The sequence below is a fragment of the Tinamus guttatus genome, unplaced genomic scaffold (genome assembly GCF_059628265.1).
Source record: "Tinamus guttatus ecotype Peru unplaced genomic scaffold, ASM5962826v1 Tinamus_guttatus_pri_ptg000404l, whole genome shotgun sequence".
Classification (NCBI taxonomy): domain Eukaryota; kingdom Metazoa; phylum Chordata; class Aves; order Tinamiformes; family Tinamidae; genus Tinamus; species Tinamus guttatus.
This window is the reverse complement of record NW_028288938.1, coordinates 385,058-405,718: the sequence shown is the minus strand read 5'-3', so window position 1 is coordinate 405,718 and position 20,661 is coordinate 385,058. Positions and strand designations below refer to the sequence as shown.

The following is a 20,661-nucleotide window of genomic DNA, read 5'->3' as shown; positions in this document are numbered from 1 at the left end:
GTACTGTTCGCCGTGTCTGTGTGACACTCCCCTTCCCCCTTCTCGTCTAGTTTAAAGCCCTCCTAACCAGGTTGGCCAGCCTTTTGGCAAAGAGACGTGTGCCCCTCTTGCTGAGATGGTTCCCATCACTCCCCACTAGCTGGTGGTCATAAAACAGAGTCCCACATCCGATCTGGGAAACAATGTTGGTGGAAGCTGGGGAAGTTGTGTTATATTGCAGACCTGTAATCAAGTCTGAGCTCTACCTACACCACTTTGAGCGAAGTCCCAGTATATTTCTGAAAATGAAATAAATAGAAATATGAAATAGAAAGAAATATGCAACACTGACTGATGTGAACTGCAGACTGTTTTCACTTTTAAGAGAATTCACTTTTAAGAGCTCTAATAGAAACAATCACATCAGACCTGAGATAAAGTAAATTGTCTTCTTTACTTTGAAGAAACATTTTCCTCTTGACGTTTTTCAGTGCTTTGTTGCTCATTTGTTGAGTGAGGATAAATTTAATATGTGTGAAGTGAGACATACTGAACCTGACAAACCATCATTTGGGAGATACATCTTAGCAGAACCTGGATCAGTACTGTACTGATCTATGGATCTAATACATAACAAAGACTACAGTTTGTCTCAGTATGTGTCAGTGTCTCAGTGAAGTCAACTGTAGAGTTATGGTGGGTTCGAAATTTTGTACGGTTTTATAGAGCTGACTTTCTAAGAGTTTGAAAAAAAACCCTAATCAAAGTAAGAGTATTAGTATTAGATGTCAGTTGATATTGACAAGAAGGAAACTAGTGCACGATCCATGATGGATACTTGAGTGTACCTCATGTATTTACACAGCAAAGAATGTTCCAGAAAGGATTTGGATAAAAGAGTTGAGCTGCTTCAGAAATACATTTTTCTTACAGCACCTGTCTGGGTATGAAATGGTGATAGTTCTTTAAAAGCATTAGTGTTTGTCTCAAGCACATATTGCAAATTCATGCCACCCAATTTGTCTGTTATCTATTGTTCACTGGAAGAATGAAGCAACAGTACTACCTTGAGGGAAAGCTGCAGCTTTTCTCTTAGTTTCTCACTGAGTGGCTCATACTGGAGCAGCTGACGGATTTGCAGTTTATTAGGGCATTTTTGCACAGGTACTGTCAAGCAGGTCTGCTCTTCAGATCCGATGCAGAGACCGTTCCAAACATGCGCTTTGACTGTAGGAACTGTGATCTTATTCTGAACATAAACAAGAACAAGCCAAAAGAGCAAGAGGTTACTTATACTACTGACTTCTTAGAAAGCCATCTAAGCCATCTGTGTATCTACATCCAGCTGACAATACAGGATCTGCCTTCCGAGTGAAAAACAGCTCACTGTATTCCGGACTTGAATGAAGGAACTTACTAAATTTATATCAAATACTTTCACATTGTGGTTATTCTAGAAAATAGAGTTGACTCTTGGCATGTAGAATTTTAATCCAAATGCTGAGAGATCTGTTTAGATTCTAGGTTGCTGGCTATACCTACAGGCACAAAATATGACTGGAAACACTAACCAGTGGATAGTGAACCAACTGATAGGCTTCATGTCTCAGCTGCTAAGCATTTCTTCCTTTACAGCAGTGCAGATTTAGACAATATAGTGTGTAAGATCTTGAGCACAATTTATCTATTGTAAGACCTCTTCATTTGGCAAGATAAACTCTTCCTCAAATTGCTATACCACCTCACTGAATATAAAATAACTTAAGATGACTGCATTTTGAGTGAACTCCATCCTGCATGCCCTGAGTTTTAGTTAAATGAGGTTAATATAATTGACTTTCACTTAATCTAGTCATATTTTCTAAGAATAATGCCTTCATATTTTTTAGGAATAAGGATGATTTTATAACTAAAATATGAGATTTGTGAGGTAAGAGTTGGGTTTCTGGTTCGAGTCTAGAAACACTTGCTCACTAGGAGATTATCTATGTGATCTTGGTAGTGAAACTTTCCAAATTATCAAGGTGAAAGACAACTGGTCCAACATCTTGTATTTGCGCTAACATAGCAAGTTGGTAATTTCTCTGAAAGTAATCATAAAGCTTTTGAATAGGAACTGATCTAGAAATCTGGAATGTAATTTTCCCAGTTCACCAGGAAGTTTTGAATTTAACTGAATCAGCTTCAAAGAGATTTGAAAATTCTCAAATGGAAGCTAACAGTGATGTGTAATGTGAAGGGCATCGGACTAATCAAACACCATGATCTGTAATGAATTAATGATCTGTTAACACATAATATGATAAACATACATAATAAATATGAACATGAAATTTAAAAATACAAGTACCATGACCTCATCTCAACCAAAAGCTGAGTATGATGCAGGCTGGAACTGTGTATAACGAACCATGCCTGATATGACAATGCAAACAAGAACCAAACATTGCAAGCGTTGGTATGGGTCAACAGCAGGCAGGAGATAATACCTGAAGCTGCAGGAAAGATGTGTCATGGTTCATTATGGACTGATCTTATAGGCTGTCTGTGTAGACATTTGGCTAATGGACCTCTGGTGCTAGAAACTGGGATAAGGGTAATGTTATGCAGATGCCTGACAAGGTGTAGGAGACTGAGGTAGAAAAATTAGATGGTGGAGCTGATCTACCACCCAAGAGCGCAATGCTAAGAATGGTTGAAAAGAATAGCACATTCTTTGATACCATCTTCCCATCTTCTGTCATCTTCCTGGAGTGGTAACCAGAGTGGGTCTCAACTGATGTGGGAGGGGTGTGTGTGTGTGTGTGTACATGTGTGAGAGACAGAATTTTTCCCTGACACAGCCTATCCCTTGCTTGATCTGCTTAATAAATTGGATTTGGTAGTCTCACTTTTTATTTTTTTCCCTAAAGTGACAAACATCTATAGCTTAAGCAGCAAGATACTTTTTTAAAACAATTATACCTCAAAAGGAGAAAGTTTTTCCCAGTTCCTTGTTTGAAGATTTGGAGGAATGATACTCTCTGTTTTTTTATTCATTATCCAGGGGGAATCTTCAACCAAAGGGTGGAGAATAGTAATATTTAAAACACCTGGTTCAAAGAAACATTTTGATAAGGATCAATTTAAATAAATAAAAAAATTGATATGTGTCTCAAACCTCAAAAAAAAAAAAGAATGCTTGTCTAAGTGTAAAGAAACTTACTATCAGCTGCTAAAACTCAACATGAAAATGTGATACTGGTGGCTACAGATAATACTTGATCACTGAGGAAATTACAGAATAGTTGGACAACTGGATTACTCAGACTGTGTTCAACAATAAATTGCATTTGTTACTTGCTTGGAGTCTTAGGTAACATCTCACTTGAACAGTGCGCAGAATATCTAAAGCACGTGGGACAGACCGTAAACCCATATTTACTGAATTTTACTTTCAGGAAGGTGTACTTCCTATTCAGAACAAGCATAGAACTTCACTGTATTTTATACTTCAGGAACAGATCACTGAATTAATTTGAAATGATTGTCTCCTCTTGTTGTTTTGATTAATTTTAATGTACTTCAAAACATTTTTTCCAATCTAAAAGTCCACTTTGTCGTCTATCCATATGTGGACTTAGAAGTTAATATCACCACTGAGATGCTTTGCCACAATGATGCAAAATTGCAAAACCTTGCTGTCAAGGCAAATAGAGCCAATATTATAGAAAGGTGAATTATGAAGTCTGGAAAAACATCCTAATAACAGGGTTCAAAAAAAATTTGTGAGACTTCTTATTCATCTACACGTCTTTAATCTGAGATTTTAATACTTCAATAAGAATCATTTTCCTTGGGGAGCAATACTAGAGTGCTATTTTAATAAATGTCAACTACTTTTCTTTCTTATATTGTCATGAAAAGAGGTAGCATTTAAAAATATATAAAACCTGAGAATGTGGTAGGTGGGAAAGTTCTTCCCCATGTTTATGATTACAAATTTTGAGAAAGCTGTTTTAGTATTCTACGACTCAAAGAAATCTGTCTTCTTCATCCCCCTTCATCCAGGGGAACCACATATTTCTCTGTCTCGATTTTTAAAAATATGTTTAATTTGTTTGGATGTTACTCTACACTGTATTTTATGGCATACAGCATCTCCAAATAACTTCACAAAGATAATTAGCCAATTCAACTTCTTTGCACTGCTGCTGTCAGATAGTTGTCTCCACGTCCTACTGGTATCCCCTATTTCAATCTTTCTCGTTTATTTATAGCATATATTTAACTTTTCCAACAGCCAGAAAATGGGCCCACATTAGAGTAACACTGTCTTCATTCATAAGTACTCCCAGATCATTAGATGAAGACTGAAAAACTTTCAGTGTTTCTTGACAGCAAATATAAGGAGAATCTATGTATTTGGTAATTATTTTTGTTATTATGTTTAACCATGGATAAAGATATGCTAGTTGTCTGTTCATTTATTCCTTCAAAGTGTCACTCACTCAATTCTCTGTTTACTAGATTTTTTTATTCATAAGCTCAACCTTCCCTATTCTTCACTTACAGAAATGTGGAAGCCTACCTATATGGGAGAAGCACATTTTCAAATTTCCTGTCCAAACTGGCTTCTGATTCCACCATGATAGTGTTTTCAGTTATTATTTTGTCAGAACAGAAATTAAACTGTTATACCTGGACATTCTTGCACAGGGTCCTGCAAGACAGCAGTAGCTGGATCACTATAGGCCTCAGCAAGATGCTGTTCTACATCCTTGCTCCTAAGAAGCTCAGTCCCAGAACCGTCAGCATAGACAATGAAGAACCTAGAGAACCACCACACAAATCTGGACAAATATAATGGCTTTCAAATTGCACTCTTTTCTAGATGGCAAATAGGAAAAAGCACTTTGATGACATATGAGAAAATGGAACTTCAAGATGAGGACATCAAGTGTGCATATACTGAGTATGGAATAAACAATGTGCAAATCTGCACATTCCTGCACAAATACAACATAGTAAAGAAAGAGTGAACATAAATCTGTGAAGTTGGGGCATTTTACCTGGGGACATGCTCATCACAAGTGATAGATTCATTTTTTTCTGGCAGTGCTAATGCTGAATTTCTGACTTTCTTGTCATCAAAGTCAATGCTAGGAACAAATACGGATGTACTGCCATCAGCCATGACCTATAAGAGAAATCATAAAAAATGATTTGAATTACACGATATACTTAAACAGGAACTGGTTTCTGAACTGTAATATGGTCTTGCCCAGAGAAAGAGACAGAAAAATCATATTTCAAGGTGAGCATCTAAACATTCATGCATAAAAGTAATGTAAAGAAAAGACAAAACAAAGGTTCTAGCAAGACATGCCCTATCACATTTATCACATGCTGATATTTAGTAAATGCTCAAGGATTGTTAAACAGAACCAAACTTGTTTAAATTTCATCTTCAACATATACATCTATAAGCAGGTGACCTCATAGAAAAATATACTCACTCTTTGGACCAATGCATACACCAAACAGGCACTGATAGAACTCTGAGAGCTCTACATATATTTGCATATATGCATATAAAAATACATACAGATATATATATACACATATCTACATGTACATAGAATGTTCATACACATATACACAGGAATATGTATGTATACATAGATATACATGTACCTCTACATATCTATATCTATATAGCAGGCCCTGTTCAGGCATTTATTTACTTAAAAAGAATATTGTCTCAAGTAATCCCACAATACTGCTAATTGAATTTCTGTATTATTTTCCATCTTGAATATACCATGTGATTATTAACTACATACTAATATATATACACAAAGTAACCAACAAAGAATCCTATCAAGGAACAATGTTGCCTCTATTTCTTAATATTGTCAGCTGGAAAACAGATGCCTATGGAAGAAACAATTTGGACCCGAGTGATTCAAAGGACAGTTTGTGAGGTGAATCTGACCATACCCTTTTTGCTTTAGCCTCAGGCGTAACTCGGACCAAGAATGAACCTATCCAATTACAGCTGTATCTGGATGCCACACCTAGCAACTATATGGAATATGTCTAATATACATTATATGCATATATAATTGCATATATGCAAATATGTCTAATACTACATTATACTCCTTTTCCTTTCTATAAAATACCCACTGTGATCACTTCTTCCACAATACCTTCAATACCTAACCTTCCACAATACCTACCAGCCTGCTCAGGCTCCTCCTTTTTGTTCCCTAAGTACTGCCTGGCAAAAATCAGGATGTGCTATGTTTGGTATCAAGCAACTTCACTTCTAATTTGTAGAATTAGACCAGCTAAAATAAAAAAGTATATTACAATGCAGATATCCAATGGAGTCATAGTGCAATTTCACAGGAATCCGGAAAAAATAGCAATGATTACAATTGCAACAATAGAAATAATATTTTGAGGTTGTCATATTTAGAATTACAATGCTACTTGATGCCATGCACAGGATAACATTACTGAGACATGAAAAAAATAATAACCCTTAATTAGAAAACAATATGCAGGTCACAGACTCCTAGATAATGTTTCCTGAACTCAAAACTAAGTACTAGTCTAATGCAAAATATCTATCTTAGATGAGAAAGGATCACTATTACTTTACACCACTATTGCTTTAAAGACTGTATCATTGCTTTTATAATGGTAGCTGTTTTACCAGGCAGATTAGAGCATTTTTTTAGGTAAGGAAAAGTATAGACCACTGTGTAGTCTGTGCTTATACTGTGTAAAGTCTAGACCTGTGTGCTTTGCTCTAAAGGAAAAAGAAATACAAAAAGAAGATATCCTGAGAACCACCACTCTCTCAAGAACATTTCAGAGAGCTGGTTCAGGAGCTGTTGCTTCTGGTTAGCCAGGCTGCCTTAGGAAATCGTAACCACAAGCATACAAGCTGACTTTCAAAGATGTTTATGAGACAATATTCCTCAACATACAAAATGTGTTTCCTTCTATGTATTTTACCTTGAAAAGATTTCCTTCAGGATCCATCACCTCACATATAATGCTGGAAGTGTGTTTCATAACATATCTCCCTGCTTGCTTCCCCTCTTGCTTGCTGATGAATTTATTATTATTACAAACTTCATGGGTATATACTGCTGCACAATCTTTATCAATGAAAAGGGAGCCTATCTTCATGGGTAAAACCTGCCAAATTAAGAAAGTTCAGTCCTTAATGGTGAAATCTTCAGTTTAGATGTAGCATGAAAATGAAGAATAGATCCAGATCAAGAGGAAGGCTCAATCATCTGGTTTGGAGGGAGAGAAAGAAGAAAGATGAGGTCTAGGAGATAGGCAGATGACAAGTGCATAGTAATTTCTGTAACTTAGAGCAATGTAAGATTTAATAAAAGAGCAACTATATAGTTGTGAGCAAACTCAGCTTTATATTGGCAGTGTTTTGGCAGACTATAAAAGAGATAGAGTCAAAGGAACTGGGAAGGCTGCAGAGAGGGAGCTAAAATAGTCAGAGAAGCTGATGGTGAAGACATGGCATTTGGAACATTCCTACCTGATACGTTCCCTGTGGCTTTGCTATAATAGATGTCCCATCTCCAAAGATGGTACAACAGGTACTGTCCTCGCAATTTGTTATAACAGTAGCAAACGCAGGATTCTCCACTCGCATACATTTGACCTTTCTTGTGATGGTTTCTGAACGTTCATCTAAGGATCAATACAGAGCAACTGGACAGGAGTATGTGAACCATAGAAAAATCTTAAGATTAAATTTGATTTTGTCTCATAAGGCTGGGCCTTTATCTTCTCAGTACAAGACCCTGACAAGCTTTTCTTCATAAAATGAAGGAAAAAAAAAAAAACACCAAAAATTCCATAGGAACTTAAGGAAAAATTTCTTAACAGTGAGGGTGACAGAGTACTGGAACAGGCTGCCCAGAGAGGTTGTGGAGTCTCCTTCTCTGGAGATCTTCAAAACCCGCTTGGATGCAGTCCTGTGCCACGTGCTCTAGGTGTCCCTGCGTATGCAGGGGGGTTGGACTAGATGATCTCTAGAGATCCCTTCCAACCCTAAGCATTCTATGATTCTATGATTCTATGATAAAATCTCTTTTTTCACATAGTTTTATGCTATATAAGTAATATGCAATATTCACATTTTTGGACAGTCCACTCAATATAGGCAAATTCAACAGCAACAACAACAATGGCAACAAAAGTCTGTGACCATCTGTGGCTGGCCAGGAGATTATGTTTAACTTTATGAAATACAGTAGTAACCATAATGATCTGGATATATATGAAATATGAGCCGGAATACTGAAATTTCTTATGTCTGTGATTTAAGTGGTAGAATGTGGAGGAATTCCTATTCAGCAGCACAAGCCATGAAAAACACATCAAATGATATGCTAACCTGGCTATTGTTTTTCTATTGAATGGTGAGATCGGCTCAAGGCTGTTGTTTTGATTTTTCACATCTTTCAGATTTTTCGACAGGGGAATATTACTATCCACCAGAATAATTTTTTTCTAAACAACCCAAACTTCCTATTGTGTTTGAAAACAAGAGGCCTGATGTCCACCCAGTAAATATACATTCCATGTATAGATAGACTTTGTTTAGCCAAGCATACAGAATATACTGACAGTCAGCAGAAACACAAATCATCATTATCCTCAGGGTGAACAGACGGAAAGAACCAGATACCAATGGAAAGAACGGTCTTATTTCACTGTTAGCATTAAGGCAACACAGAATGATACATTTAACAAAACAATAAGCTACTACATGCTCAGTTTAAGCAAAAGACAAAATAAGCAAGGTAATTCACCTAACCATTACTATATGAGAAAGAGAATAGTGATTAAGAAAAAGATACATCACCAATTGCCTAAATACGCTACCATCATCCAGATCTGCAATTGCTAGGGAGTCCCTGTTGCAGTGAGGATTTGGAGAACCTCCCCAGCAAGTGGGGGATCCACTTATCGGTGCATCCACCCATAAGGGAGGTCTCCAAAGTTGTGGCAAGAGAGTCCAGCTTTTATAGAGCCAAATCAGCAAATCATGATAACTCGCATTTTCTCTGTGAGCGGTAACATCTGGTGGGGCATACTTTCCCTATCATCCGGAACCAGGACTTGGCCAGAGCCCAGGCCTCAGATGAGAGGGTTCCCTTCAAGGTCAAAAACGTTTGCACAAGAGCCCACAAAAGCTACAGTTTAATAAGCCTATGTACAAGTTAGCATAAACAGTTCTGCAGGCAATTTCTGTGTACTTCTACAAAGGCAGTACCGTATTCATCTGTAAGTAACCTCAACTCTGGCCTGTTGTTCAGGCCCTACCTCTTCACATTTCTAGATGTGGCATTTTACAGAGTCATATCCAATCAAATTTTGAGTATCTTCAAGGATGGAGAGTCCACATCCTCTCTGAGAATATGAGGATGCCCTGTCCTCATACACCTGTTCAGTAAGAATCAATGCAGCTTACTTGTTGGTATCAGGGAAGATGGAGAGAGGACAATGAACATTTAAGAACTCACATTGTGGTCTCATGGTGAATATGGGTCATGCAAGTGTACACATGGAAAGAAGGAAATTTACTTGCTGGCTAAAGTTAAATTTTTGCAATGAATGCTGATGAAAAAAAGAATAAACAGGGAAAGTAAGCCCGGTCTGTACTATTGGATTTGTTACCTCTAGCATCAGTATGTGCCTTTTAAGAATATTTTGACAACTTTCATAGATGCAGATAGAACAAAGAGATGCTCCCCTTTCAATTTTACCTGTTTTTTTACTATCCTGAGGTACAATAAGTTCTTCATAATCTTGATAAAAAGTGGTGATTCTAGTACCATCCGCATGATCTACAATTCTGCTGCCATCCAGCTTTTCAACCATTATCACTGCATCATCTCGTACAGTCATAACCTGACGTAATAAAGGAAGACTGATCTACATTAGTACTGGGATACCTGTAACAGTGGCATCAGTTAAACAAGACACTATCTACTGAAACTCCAAAGCTAGACCATTAGAGCTTTATCAGTTTGAAAGACCGAAGATTCACATTTTCTTTTGAATGTAAAGCTTTTGCATATTTAACTGTACAATAACACAGCCTGAAGGATATGTGTTCAGTGAACAAGTTCTATAATGCTTACAACAGCAGCCATGTCTCTTAGCCTACAGAAAGTATTATTATAACACAGAAATAGTAGTACCGTTCCATCAGCTGGGTCAGTTGCCTGATAGATTAAGAGAGGCTTTAGATCCATTCGCTTTGCTCCCTCAGTACCCACTTGAAAGCCTGAAGGGGTGGTTGTTATCCAGGTTCCTGACATATTCTCCTTTGGTTGCTCATTATTAATCAGACACTGAAGAGTATTTTCAAACAATTCATCCTTGTCTGAGTGTGATACACTGTTCCTTTGGATGCTCTTTCCTGCAGAAACAAGATTTCTGTGTCAGATTTGTGTATTGGACTCTATGGCAAAAGATAAAAACTAGTAAACTGAAAAGTTTCTGTAAGTGAGTTGAACTATTTATCAGGTTACAGGTAAGTCACAAGAACTCAAGGATGTGTCCTTGGACTAGTATTATTTAATTGATTAATTAATGACCACAGCAAAATAAGTAAACATCATATAAATGAAATCTGATTATGACATGACATTGGAAGGTATCATCAGTGCAGAAGAGAATGTGAATGGCTTACAAGGAAAAAAACCCATAAACTAGCACATGAATAGGCCTGAGGATTAAAATAAATGGAGTTTGATAAAAACTAGTAGAATTAAGTTTAATGCAATAAGTATTAATAAAAACAGTTCCTACTTCAGACAGTTTGCAACAGTAGAAGAGAAGAAAGACCTGGAGGTGCCCCTCAAATACAGAAATACAGGATGACTACAAGTTATTATTGTGAAAAACAACGACAAAAACGCAGGCACAATCCTGTAGTGAGCCAGAAGAAAGATAGTGATTCTACTCTGAAAAGTAATAGAGAGATCTTATTAGAGCATTCTCGTAGAGAATTTTGGTCACCCATGTCCAAGAAAAGGAAATGGACTAAGTGTATACAGGGGACGGTAAATTATAATCCAGACGGTAGTCTAAAGGGTTATAGTATATCTAACATGCAGCCAAAAAAAAGGGGGGGGGGCAAAAAGAAGATAAGAAGATAAGACTGTTCACTAATTGACAAATTCAACAAGCTTAAGCATAGGAGAGGAAAGGTGTTAGGTAGTGGCTGTTAATAAAATATAAGGAATAAAGGATATAAACTTGCTACAGACATGGAGACTGGAAATCAGAAAGTGGTTTCTCAGAGAAATTCTCAAATATCCCTCCAGATATCTTAGGTAATGTTCTAAGAATAGTCGACTGGACTCCATGACTCAGGAGTCTCTTTCTGAGGAATTTTTCTATTTGGCAGCAATTTTTGTTCATACACTTCCAAAGTAAATCCAATGTAATTATGCATTCTGAGGTATGAAGTAAATTTGTACTTGGTTCTTTCTCTGTCAAAATACTTAAAAACATAAGAATGAGTATACTGGGACAGACCATAGATCCATGTCTAGGAATACATACAATGAGAAAAAAAATATAGTAAGTTTTCTGTGATACATTTGACTTGTAGAGAGGAGCTTTTCTCAATACCAAACAATTGTGCAACATATAAATAAGATTTTCACATTCCTGAAGGTATAGGAAGGTATCTTTTAAAATACTTTGAAGTACCAATTTGAAATACTTGGAAGTACTTTGAAATACCTCTGAAGTACCCCTGAATACTCCTGAAATACCTCTGAAGGTATCTTTTAAAATACTTCGTGTTGATTCACTCTGCTACTGATGTAGCACAGTTTCCACACACTCTCTTATTTCTGAGATTCTTTGCATGTGTTAAGAGAACTGAGTATAAGTTGACCTGCTATGAGGTGATGAATTAGGAATGTACAGTAGTTGAGCACAGAAAATTGCATTTTCATACCAGCAAAAACTTCAGACAAAAAAAAAAAGCCCCTTATTAAATATCATTAGCCCCTACTAATTATAAATCTGCCTAAGGTTCTGGAAATGTTACCTTTTTTAGTGCTGGTCTCAGGCAAAGGCTCTGTTTCTGGTAATGATTGGGTGTTATCTGGAATTACAGGTCGTGGTATGACTGGTCCAGAATCAGGACTTGTACACACTGTGCCATCAGCAAACAGAATCTACAGAAAACCAAAGACATACTAGACGGCTAAAATTATTTCAAATAATAACTGAAAACCTCAAAAGAGTGTGGAGCAAACACAGTATGTACTTGAATAATATGGATGATGGAATAAGTAGGAGAATCTCAGAATCAATAAGAATCTTAAAGAAAATAGAGAAGCTCTCATAAAAAGAAAGGAAATGCTGCAGTTGACGTGTAAGCATTAGGGATTCTATTTAGTAATAAACAGGCATTATAAAAGAAAACAGTAATGACAATTCTAAATAATTAGTCAAATATTAATGACACTGATGTTCTCAGTGTTTTTGTGTGTTAGGAAAGGCCTAAAATATCCCAATCATCACTAAATTAATTTGCAAATATTGAGTATAGATGTTGTAAGAAGGATGGCACAGTGCAAACTATCTCAAAAGACATAGTGCAGACGTATCTCAAAAGCGACATTTACTGTAATGTAGTTAACCATTTCTTTATTTTTTAATTGTTTCTCTATATGTATTTTACTCTTGATGACTTACAGACAGTGAGTTTATGTAAAGAGGCAGGCACTCAGAATCTGCTTATATAAAACTCATGAGATCTGGATTCTACTGTCACAAGACTGAATCTTGCGAATATTAAGGCAAAGAGCAACTAGCTTCTTTGCATGTTAATTTAATGAGATTCTGGGTAAATAGCTTAAGATCTAATGCAAGGTATCCTTATTTGTACTAGGAGTTGTAGTCTGCTTTTGGCAGTTTCTGGGTCAAAGCAGAAAAGTCCTCTTTTAATCCGTTTTCCAACTGTACATAGAGTCTTAAACTTTAAAAAGATGATTGCTAGAATATTGATTGCAGTATCTGCAAATATGGTATCTAGCCTATAGAACCTAAGATGTGCCAGAAACCTGGGCAGCCTAAATACAAATGAAAAAAGAAGGCACTGCGGAGTCCTTTTGATGAAAATTTAGAATGCCTAATTGTGTCAATAAGACTTAAAAATCCTTCAGGTCATTTCTGAATCATCTATGACTGTTTCAATTACTGAAAAAATATATGGATGCTTTTGTCAAGAATATGCAAAGCACGATTAGTTCCCAATTAATTCACACCTGAGATTTTTAAGTCCAAAAATACAGCTCTCAAAACCCTACTCAGGTACTTCTTTTTCCAAAGGTTGCTCAAAATTTACAGATGCCTAAAATTTTCATCATTGAAATTCCACGAGTGCCTTAAGTTCTGGTATTGAACAAAGACAGGAACATTTTAGTCTTCATACTGCTGCATAGCTCAAAGGTTATATATCTCATACATCTACAAATTAGACACTTCCTTGTCTCATCTGGCAAATAGAAGTTCAAGGATAATCACATGCAAGCTGCTGCCAATTAATTCTATTAAGCATACCTGGGTAGATCCATCTGTCATGTACTTTATAACAGTTCCTTGACTGCTGATGACTCTTGACACCTCTTGCTTTATCTCTGTTGTATATAGATGAGAGTGTTTTATCTTTTGGGGATAACTCTGCCTAACCAGAATTTCCAGAGTAGGCTTCTTGACCTCTTCTTTTTTGGTGTCTTCTTGCTTCATTTCACCTTCTGTAACCTCATGATCCTTCACTGCACTGTCCATGATCTCTTCTTCCTTGGCTTCATTTGCATTGGTCTTATCTTTCTTGACCTCCTCTTCCTTGACTTCATTTGCTTCGGTCTCGCCTATCTCAGACTTCTCTTCCTTCACTTTATTGACTTTGGTCTCACTTTCCTTTACCACCTCTTTTAAATCTGAAAATAAATTCTAAATGACTCACTGCTGTGTAGCAGACATTCAAACAATGCTAAATGTCTATAGAAGATATTCAATTTTTAGGCAGAGAGACTCTTCAATCCATTCATTAAGAGACACTCTCAGAAGACAATTCAAAGCAAATATCTACTCAGACACTCTGCATCCTCCTGTGGAGTTGCCTTTCTTTTCCAAATGAAAATAAGGGAAAGTTGACAGTGAACTTAATACAAATGCTTAAATTTTATAAGGTAAAAAGTAGATGAGAGGAATTTCTTAACTCTATGTAATGGTGAAAAAGTTACTGAGTTCCACCAAGTTTGAAAATGCACATAAACTGAAGTTACATATTTTGTCTGACAAAATTTTGTCTGAATGAAGAATTTGTTTACAATAAATTATGGCAGTGTATGGAGCATACTAATAAGTATAATATGTAACTATGCAAAGAGACTATATGTACACATCCATAACTGCTCTGTTCCCCTGAACTATTTGGTATTTCAACTTAAAATTAATTTCAAATTTAAAAAAGAGAAAATTGGAAAGAGAAAGACTTTTCCATGGTTGAAGAGGACTGGGTTAGAGGTTATTTAGACAAATTAGACACCCACAAATCTATAGGCCCTGACAGGACGCAGCCCTGGGTGTCGAGGGAATTGGCAGGCTCAGTCACTTCCTATCACCTTCGAGAGGTCACGGAGAACAGGTGAGGTACCAGAGGTCTATAAGAAAGTCAATGTCACTCCAGTCTTCAAAAAGGGCAAGAAGGAGGACCCTGGAAACTACGGGCGAGTGAGCCTCACCTCCATCCCTGGAAAGGTGATGGGGCAGTTCATCCTGGAGGCCAGGAAGGAAAAGGTGACCAGGAACAGTCAACACGGATTCACCAAGGGGAAATCGTATTTAACTAATCTGATAGTCTTCTTCAATGGGATGACTAGCTGGCTAGATGAAGGGAGACCAGTGGATGTTGTCTATTTTGACTTCAGCAAGGCTTTCAACACCTTCTCCCATAACAGCCTCATAGGGAAGCTCGGAAAGTGCGCGTTAAACAAGTGGACAGTCGGCTGGATTGAGAACTGGCTGGATGGCAGAGCTCAGGTACTGAGTCTAGTTAAGGGCTTGTGGCCAGTGGTTTGCCCGGGGGTCAGTACTGGGTCCAGTGCTGTTCAACTTACTCAACAATGACTTGGCTGAGGGGACAGAGTGCACCCTGAGCAAGTTTGTGGATGTTACCAAACTGGGTGGAGTGATCAATGCTCCAGAGGGCTGTGCTGCCATTCAGTGGGACATGGACAGGTTGGAGAGTTAGGCAGAGAAGAACCTCATGAGGTTCAACAAAGGCAAGTGCAGGGTCCTGCACGTGGGGAGAAATAACCCCAGACACCAGTACAGATTAGGGGTTGACCTGCTGGAAAGCAGCTCCATGGAGGGGGGATTTGGTTGTCCTGATTGACAACAAGTTAACCATGAGTCAACAATGTGCCCTTGTAGCCAAGGCGGCCAATGGGATTCTGGCCTACATTAGAAGGAGTGTTACCAGCAGGTTGAGGAAGGTGATCCTGCCCCTCTCCTCAGCTCTGGTGAGGCCACACATGGAGTATTGTGTGTAGTTCTGGGCTCCCCAGTACAAGAGGGATGTAGAACTTCTAGAGAGGCTCCAGTGAAGGGCTACTAAGATGATTAAACTGGAGCATCTATCTTATGACGAAAGACTAAGTGGGCCTGATTAGTCTAGAGAAGAGAAGACTGAGAGGGGATCTTATCAACATGTATAAATACCAAGGGAGGATGTTAAAGAGGATGGGCTGGCAACAGAATAAGGAGTAATGGGTACAAACTTCAACACAGGAAATTTCACGTCCTTCTGAAGAAGAACTTCATTACTGTGAGGGTGACAGAGCCCTGGAACAGGTTGCCCAGAGAGCTTGCGGAGTCTCCTTCTCTGGAGATCTTCAAAACCCGCCTGGATGCCACCCTGTGCTGCATGCTCTAGGTGTCCCTGCTCGAGCAGGGGGGCTGGACTAGATGATCTGTTGAGGTCCCTTCTCTCAGGTTCTCTGTAGGGTTACTGCTTCCTTATCCTCCAGCCTATTATGTTCAACTACTTGCAATCATAGGTTTTACATGGTTGCCTTAAAACCTATTATTTGCTTATACTGAGATAACTATCAAATAGACACTATGTATGACAGAATTAACAGCCTGAGATATGAAAAAACTTAATTTTGTTACAGATAAACTTATAAAGAAAAAAATCACTTTCTCCTTCTGTAATTTTAACTTCTTTAAGAATTCCTGATTCTATAGCAGTTCAGAAAACTAACCTTCAAAGCTTTCACCAAGAAAAAGTAATACTAGCCCATTGGGACAGGAGACACTCAAACTTGGGAAAGCAAAAGAATTTGACATCACTTGCATTTGGGAAGCTCGTTCTTCCACTTCCACCTACAGAATAAAATGTAAGTTAGTTTTATTCTGCATTTTAAAAGAATTTTTTTAAAAAACAAAAAACAGACTACATATTTCAATTGCACTGAAACATTTCAAAAAGGTGTTTTCCACCACTTATTTTAACCAATTTGAGAGCTTATGGATTCTGAACTGGAAACATCAGCTTATTTTCTAAGATTGTAGTATCTTATTCTGTGTTACAGCTCTTGGGAAAACAAGCAAACAAAAACTTCCCAACTGTTTTTCATTTTGCTAAGTTGTTATGCTATTTTGTCCACTAAGAGATGATAGTAAATGGAAAATGTGAAGTAGAAGAGAGTGAAATAGTTATTGAATGTATTTATCAGCTATTTTACATACAGTCATTAAAACAGCACACAGGATAAGTAGAGCAGTACTTCCAGCCTGATCTAAATACATGATTGACTTGAGGAATGGACATGAAGGAATCCCTGGGAGTCATAATCATCTTGGCACTGTTCTGAAGGTGAAAGTAATCCTAATGACCAGAAAAGATGACTGAGGGAATAATTGAGGAGCCTGGACCATTTGAGAACACAACAATGGACCCTTTGATGTCATTTCGAATTCCATCATTTTGAATTCTAATCCTATAAAATGAAAACAATCAATTTTGGGTTGCAGAGGGATGTAGCAGAGAGTCTTGGTATTATTCTATATTCTCTATTCTTGATTTCTGAGAATAGCAGAATGATCCTTTGAAATCTGCTGCAATGTTTAAAGATGGACTCTCAGTGCATGCTTAGGGGACTAGCTAGTATTACAAAAATTCTGCAGAATTCTCCTAGGAAAAAAAATGCAGTTGTTTTGCCATCTGTTTTTCTACATATTAGATACTTTATATTTGATGGTTATTTTCTGTTGCATTACTGGCTAACTGAGGATATCCTCAGTGTCCTAATATCACAGTAACAGAATCATGGGGGAGAAGACACAGAAAAGGGTAAAAGTAAACTTCAGCAGTCACCAACTATTTCTCCCTGCTTAATGGTAAAAAAAAAGATGTACATGTCTATCATTAGTGAAAACTGCTAATGTAATCTCTTCTGAAGGTCTCCAGTGCTGGAGATTTCTTAGCTTTCCTAGGCAAGCTATTTCAGTATCTTACCTTGCATAACATTAGCAAGATTTTCCTGGTGGTTACCCTGAATCTTTCTTGCAGAAGATTTGTTAATTTCTTCTGATTACATGGGCAAGCATAAGAGATGATGATGTTCCTTTAACTTTGCACCAGGTTGTCTTGTCTCCCAATCTCCAGCTTTGATGTTTCCAGATCAAATGAACACAAACTAAGTATTTTAATCTCTCCTCACTGGTCAAGTTTTCTAGACCTCTGATCTTTATTGATGCTGTTCTCTAAACTCTCCAAACTCTCCAAAAATAGCGGTCATATTTTCTCACAGTGCAATGTCTGTAAATGAACACTACATACACACATAAATACTACAGCTAAGGTCTTACTATGCCTGAATGGAAAAATTACTTCATGTATTTTCCAGGCTACATTCTTGTTTATTCATCTCAATATGATGTTTGCCCTTTTCACAGCAAGATGGCATTGTTGACTTATGGATAGCCTGTGATTCATTACAACTCTCAGACCTTATAATATTGAACTATTATTGACAGAACTGTTACCCATTCTATATCTATCAATTATTAACATGTAATTATAGAACCCAATACTCACTCTTACGGAGTTGCAGTCACTTTTCCAGACCATTTCTCTATTAATTTGTCAAGATCATTTTGAATTCTAATCCTGTTCTCCACAATACTTGCAGACTCTCAGTCTTGTGCCCTCTGCACTAAGAATACTCTCTGTTTTTCAGAGTTTTTATTGAAACGCCAAAAAGTACTGAACTCAAGACATTCTAAACCAAAAAATCCTTTTGGAAGAAAAGGAGGAATTTATGGATTAACGGTAGGGGTATCTCTTTGCATAGCGTGTTTGTACTATAAGACTTCTGTATGTTGTACTGAGTGTTAGGTGGAAATGCTCTACATGACTTTCGCTCCTCAGTTAAACTTGTTGAAATTAGATCAGAAGGACTGTTTGTGGCACGGATTGAATCCATGTTGAATTAATAGCCACAGCATGAGTTCATCTACTACGTACCATAGAAGCAGCATGGTTATTTTGTATTTAGAGAATATTCCATGGCCATTCTTACAATTCTTTGTACTTGCAGTTATCATTCTTGCCTTTCTAATTACTCAGTTGCTATGTGCTGGAAGCAATTATCTGGCATTTAACCATTTATTTCCATATTGCCATTCCATCCCTTTGTATAGCTCAGCCCAGCTCTGTTAACAGGATGATGAGGTCTGCTCAGCCGTCCATTCACTTGCGAAGGGAGCTCACAAGATACCTGATAAACTACTGGTGAGTAGTTTGAGTGATGCAGACCAAATAATCAGAACAGAATAATCAGTTTTTCAAGACATAGTTCTGAGAAAGGAATGATCTTCTTTCAAGTGTTGTTTGGAGAAAACAGTGTCAAAATAGAAAAGAGAACAATTCAAATTAATCCACTTTTAGCATCCTGCTAAAATTCCTTCACACAGCAAAATTCTTGTGTTTCTCTTAAATATTCTGCCAATATCTAGTCAATGAAATGAAATGATTTAGGTTAGTTGTCTTGCAAAGAGGAACTGTGACCAATTTCTGAACTGATATGTCCTTCCCCATTCGCACATTTTAAAGATAAAAAATCTTCTCATAGAGACCTGTATAAGAAGTTTAAGATAGCTGGTCATTTCTGTTTTGCAAACTCCTGTAAATTCCATGCTCCATGCTACTCCATGCTAATTGTTCTAAACCAGAAATTCAGAATCTGCTTTTGAATGTCATCAACACTTTCTGAATGCCTATCCTGTCACAGAGATAGTTCAGCCATAGGCAAAAGCAACTGACTCAGTGGATCCCTGGCTTGTCTCCAGCTGCAAAGAGTAAAATTGTTTCCATTAAATTACTGGTTGGGTAAAAACATTCCTACGTAGGTTCTGGAAAGCACGGAAAGGTTCTCCTACTTGATTAAAAGTGAATTTCCAGAGAAGTTCAGTGAGATATTAATAATGTAACATGTGTAACCGTAAATCCAAAAGGGACACAAATACATGGAACACAGAAGACATATTAGTCTACATTATGGAATCTTACAGACTAACTTCATTACCAACTGTCAACATGTACATCTATGAACATTCCTTTAGAACTGACAGGTGCTGTTAGACATTTGAAAGGCACAGTTCAAAACTCTCAGAAGAATATGTTTTTGACACCTAACTTTATATATTGGCATTATTTTGTTGTTTAACTAATTTCTGCATTCATTTTATAATGTCTCTACCCACCTTTCCTTCTTCCTGCTTTACAAGGTCTTCCACTTGTGGAGGGCATATTTTACTATGACTCCCTTTTGTAGATGGCAGGGATTTTCCTGATTTCTGCTTGACAGACTTATGACTTTTTGCTGAAGTTGATGTAGCAGGGGGAGAAACAACAGTCGGAATATGAACAGAGGGGATGTTCAGAATTGTTGCTAAGTCAGGATCTGTCCCATCTTCTAGGGAATGGAAAAAATATCTTTAAAACAATAAAGTGTCATATATGTAGATGACCCCAATCTGTTTATGACAAAATTATATACACTACGTTTTATATTAGAAATAATAAAATCAATAGCATCCGATATAGGGACTGAGTACATGAAATTATTTGGAATCCGTAGATGGATTACTCATCAATGAAAGAGAATTGTTGTTTCCTGTAGTTCATCATACCTCTACCAAAAAGAGAAAATAACTTTTTTGTTTGATTTACCTCCAGAATACTTATGTAACTGGAGACATTTTGAGTGTAAGGACTCCAGCAGTTTTAAGCTACATACTCCATTTTACTATAACGCAAATTAATCAGAAAGTTTCTGATGAGCCTCTCCCAGTTTTTAAGTGCCAATCATGTTGCCTTTCAAAATGCTATACTGAAATAAAATTAATGAAATTAAAATTTTCTATAGATCAGTTTAGTTTGATTATTTAGTCAGAAAAGCTCTAAACCCCATTTTTTTTGATGCATCTTTTCTTGCTTAGCTTAAGTCTCACACCTACAAACTCATGACATAACAGCTTCTTTCTCACCCAGACAATTCAAGCAATTGCATTCTTGTCTGTTTTTGAAAACTTTACCTGAGA

General features: G+C 37.2%; 1 protein-coding gene across 1 annotated transcript in view; it reads right to left on the bottom strand.

The window, feature by feature from the left end:
• Nucleotides 1–20,661, bottom strand: part of SPAG17 (sperm associated antigen 17) — a 102,169-nt gene that overhangs the window by 24,226 nt on the left and 57,282 nt on the right. Inside the window, exons 24-35 of the mRNA XM_088531305.1 lie at nucleotides 19,822–20,033; nucleotides 16,317–16,437; nucleotides 13,606–13,985; nucleotides 12,086–12,215; nucleotides 10,218–10,438; nucleotides 9,780–9,924; nucleotides 7,541–7,695; nucleotides 6,991–7,176; nucleotides 5,031–5,158; nucleotides 4,660–4,790; nucleotides 2,944–3,071; nucleotides 1,046–1,228 (exon numbers count right to left, since the gene is read on the bottom strand). Of these exons, the coding sequence (XP_088387431.1) occupies nucleotides 1,046–1,228; nucleotides 2,944–3,071; nucleotides 4,660–4,790; nucleotides 5,031–5,158; nucleotides 6,991–7,176; nucleotides 7,541–7,695; nucleotides 9,780–9,924; nucleotides 10,218–10,438; nucleotides 12,086–12,215; nucleotides 13,606–13,985; nucleotides 16,317–16,437; nucleotides 19,822–20,033 (2,120 nt within the window). The remainder of the gene's footprint in view (nucleotides 1–1,045; nucleotides 1,229–2,943; nucleotides 3,072–4,659; nucleotides 4,791–5,030; nucleotides 5,159–6,990; nucleotides 7,177–7,540; nucleotides 7,696–9,779; nucleotides 9,925–10,217; nucleotides 10,439–12,085; nucleotides 12,216–13,605; nucleotides 13,986–16,316; nucleotides 16,438–19,821; nucleotides 20,034–20,661) is intronic.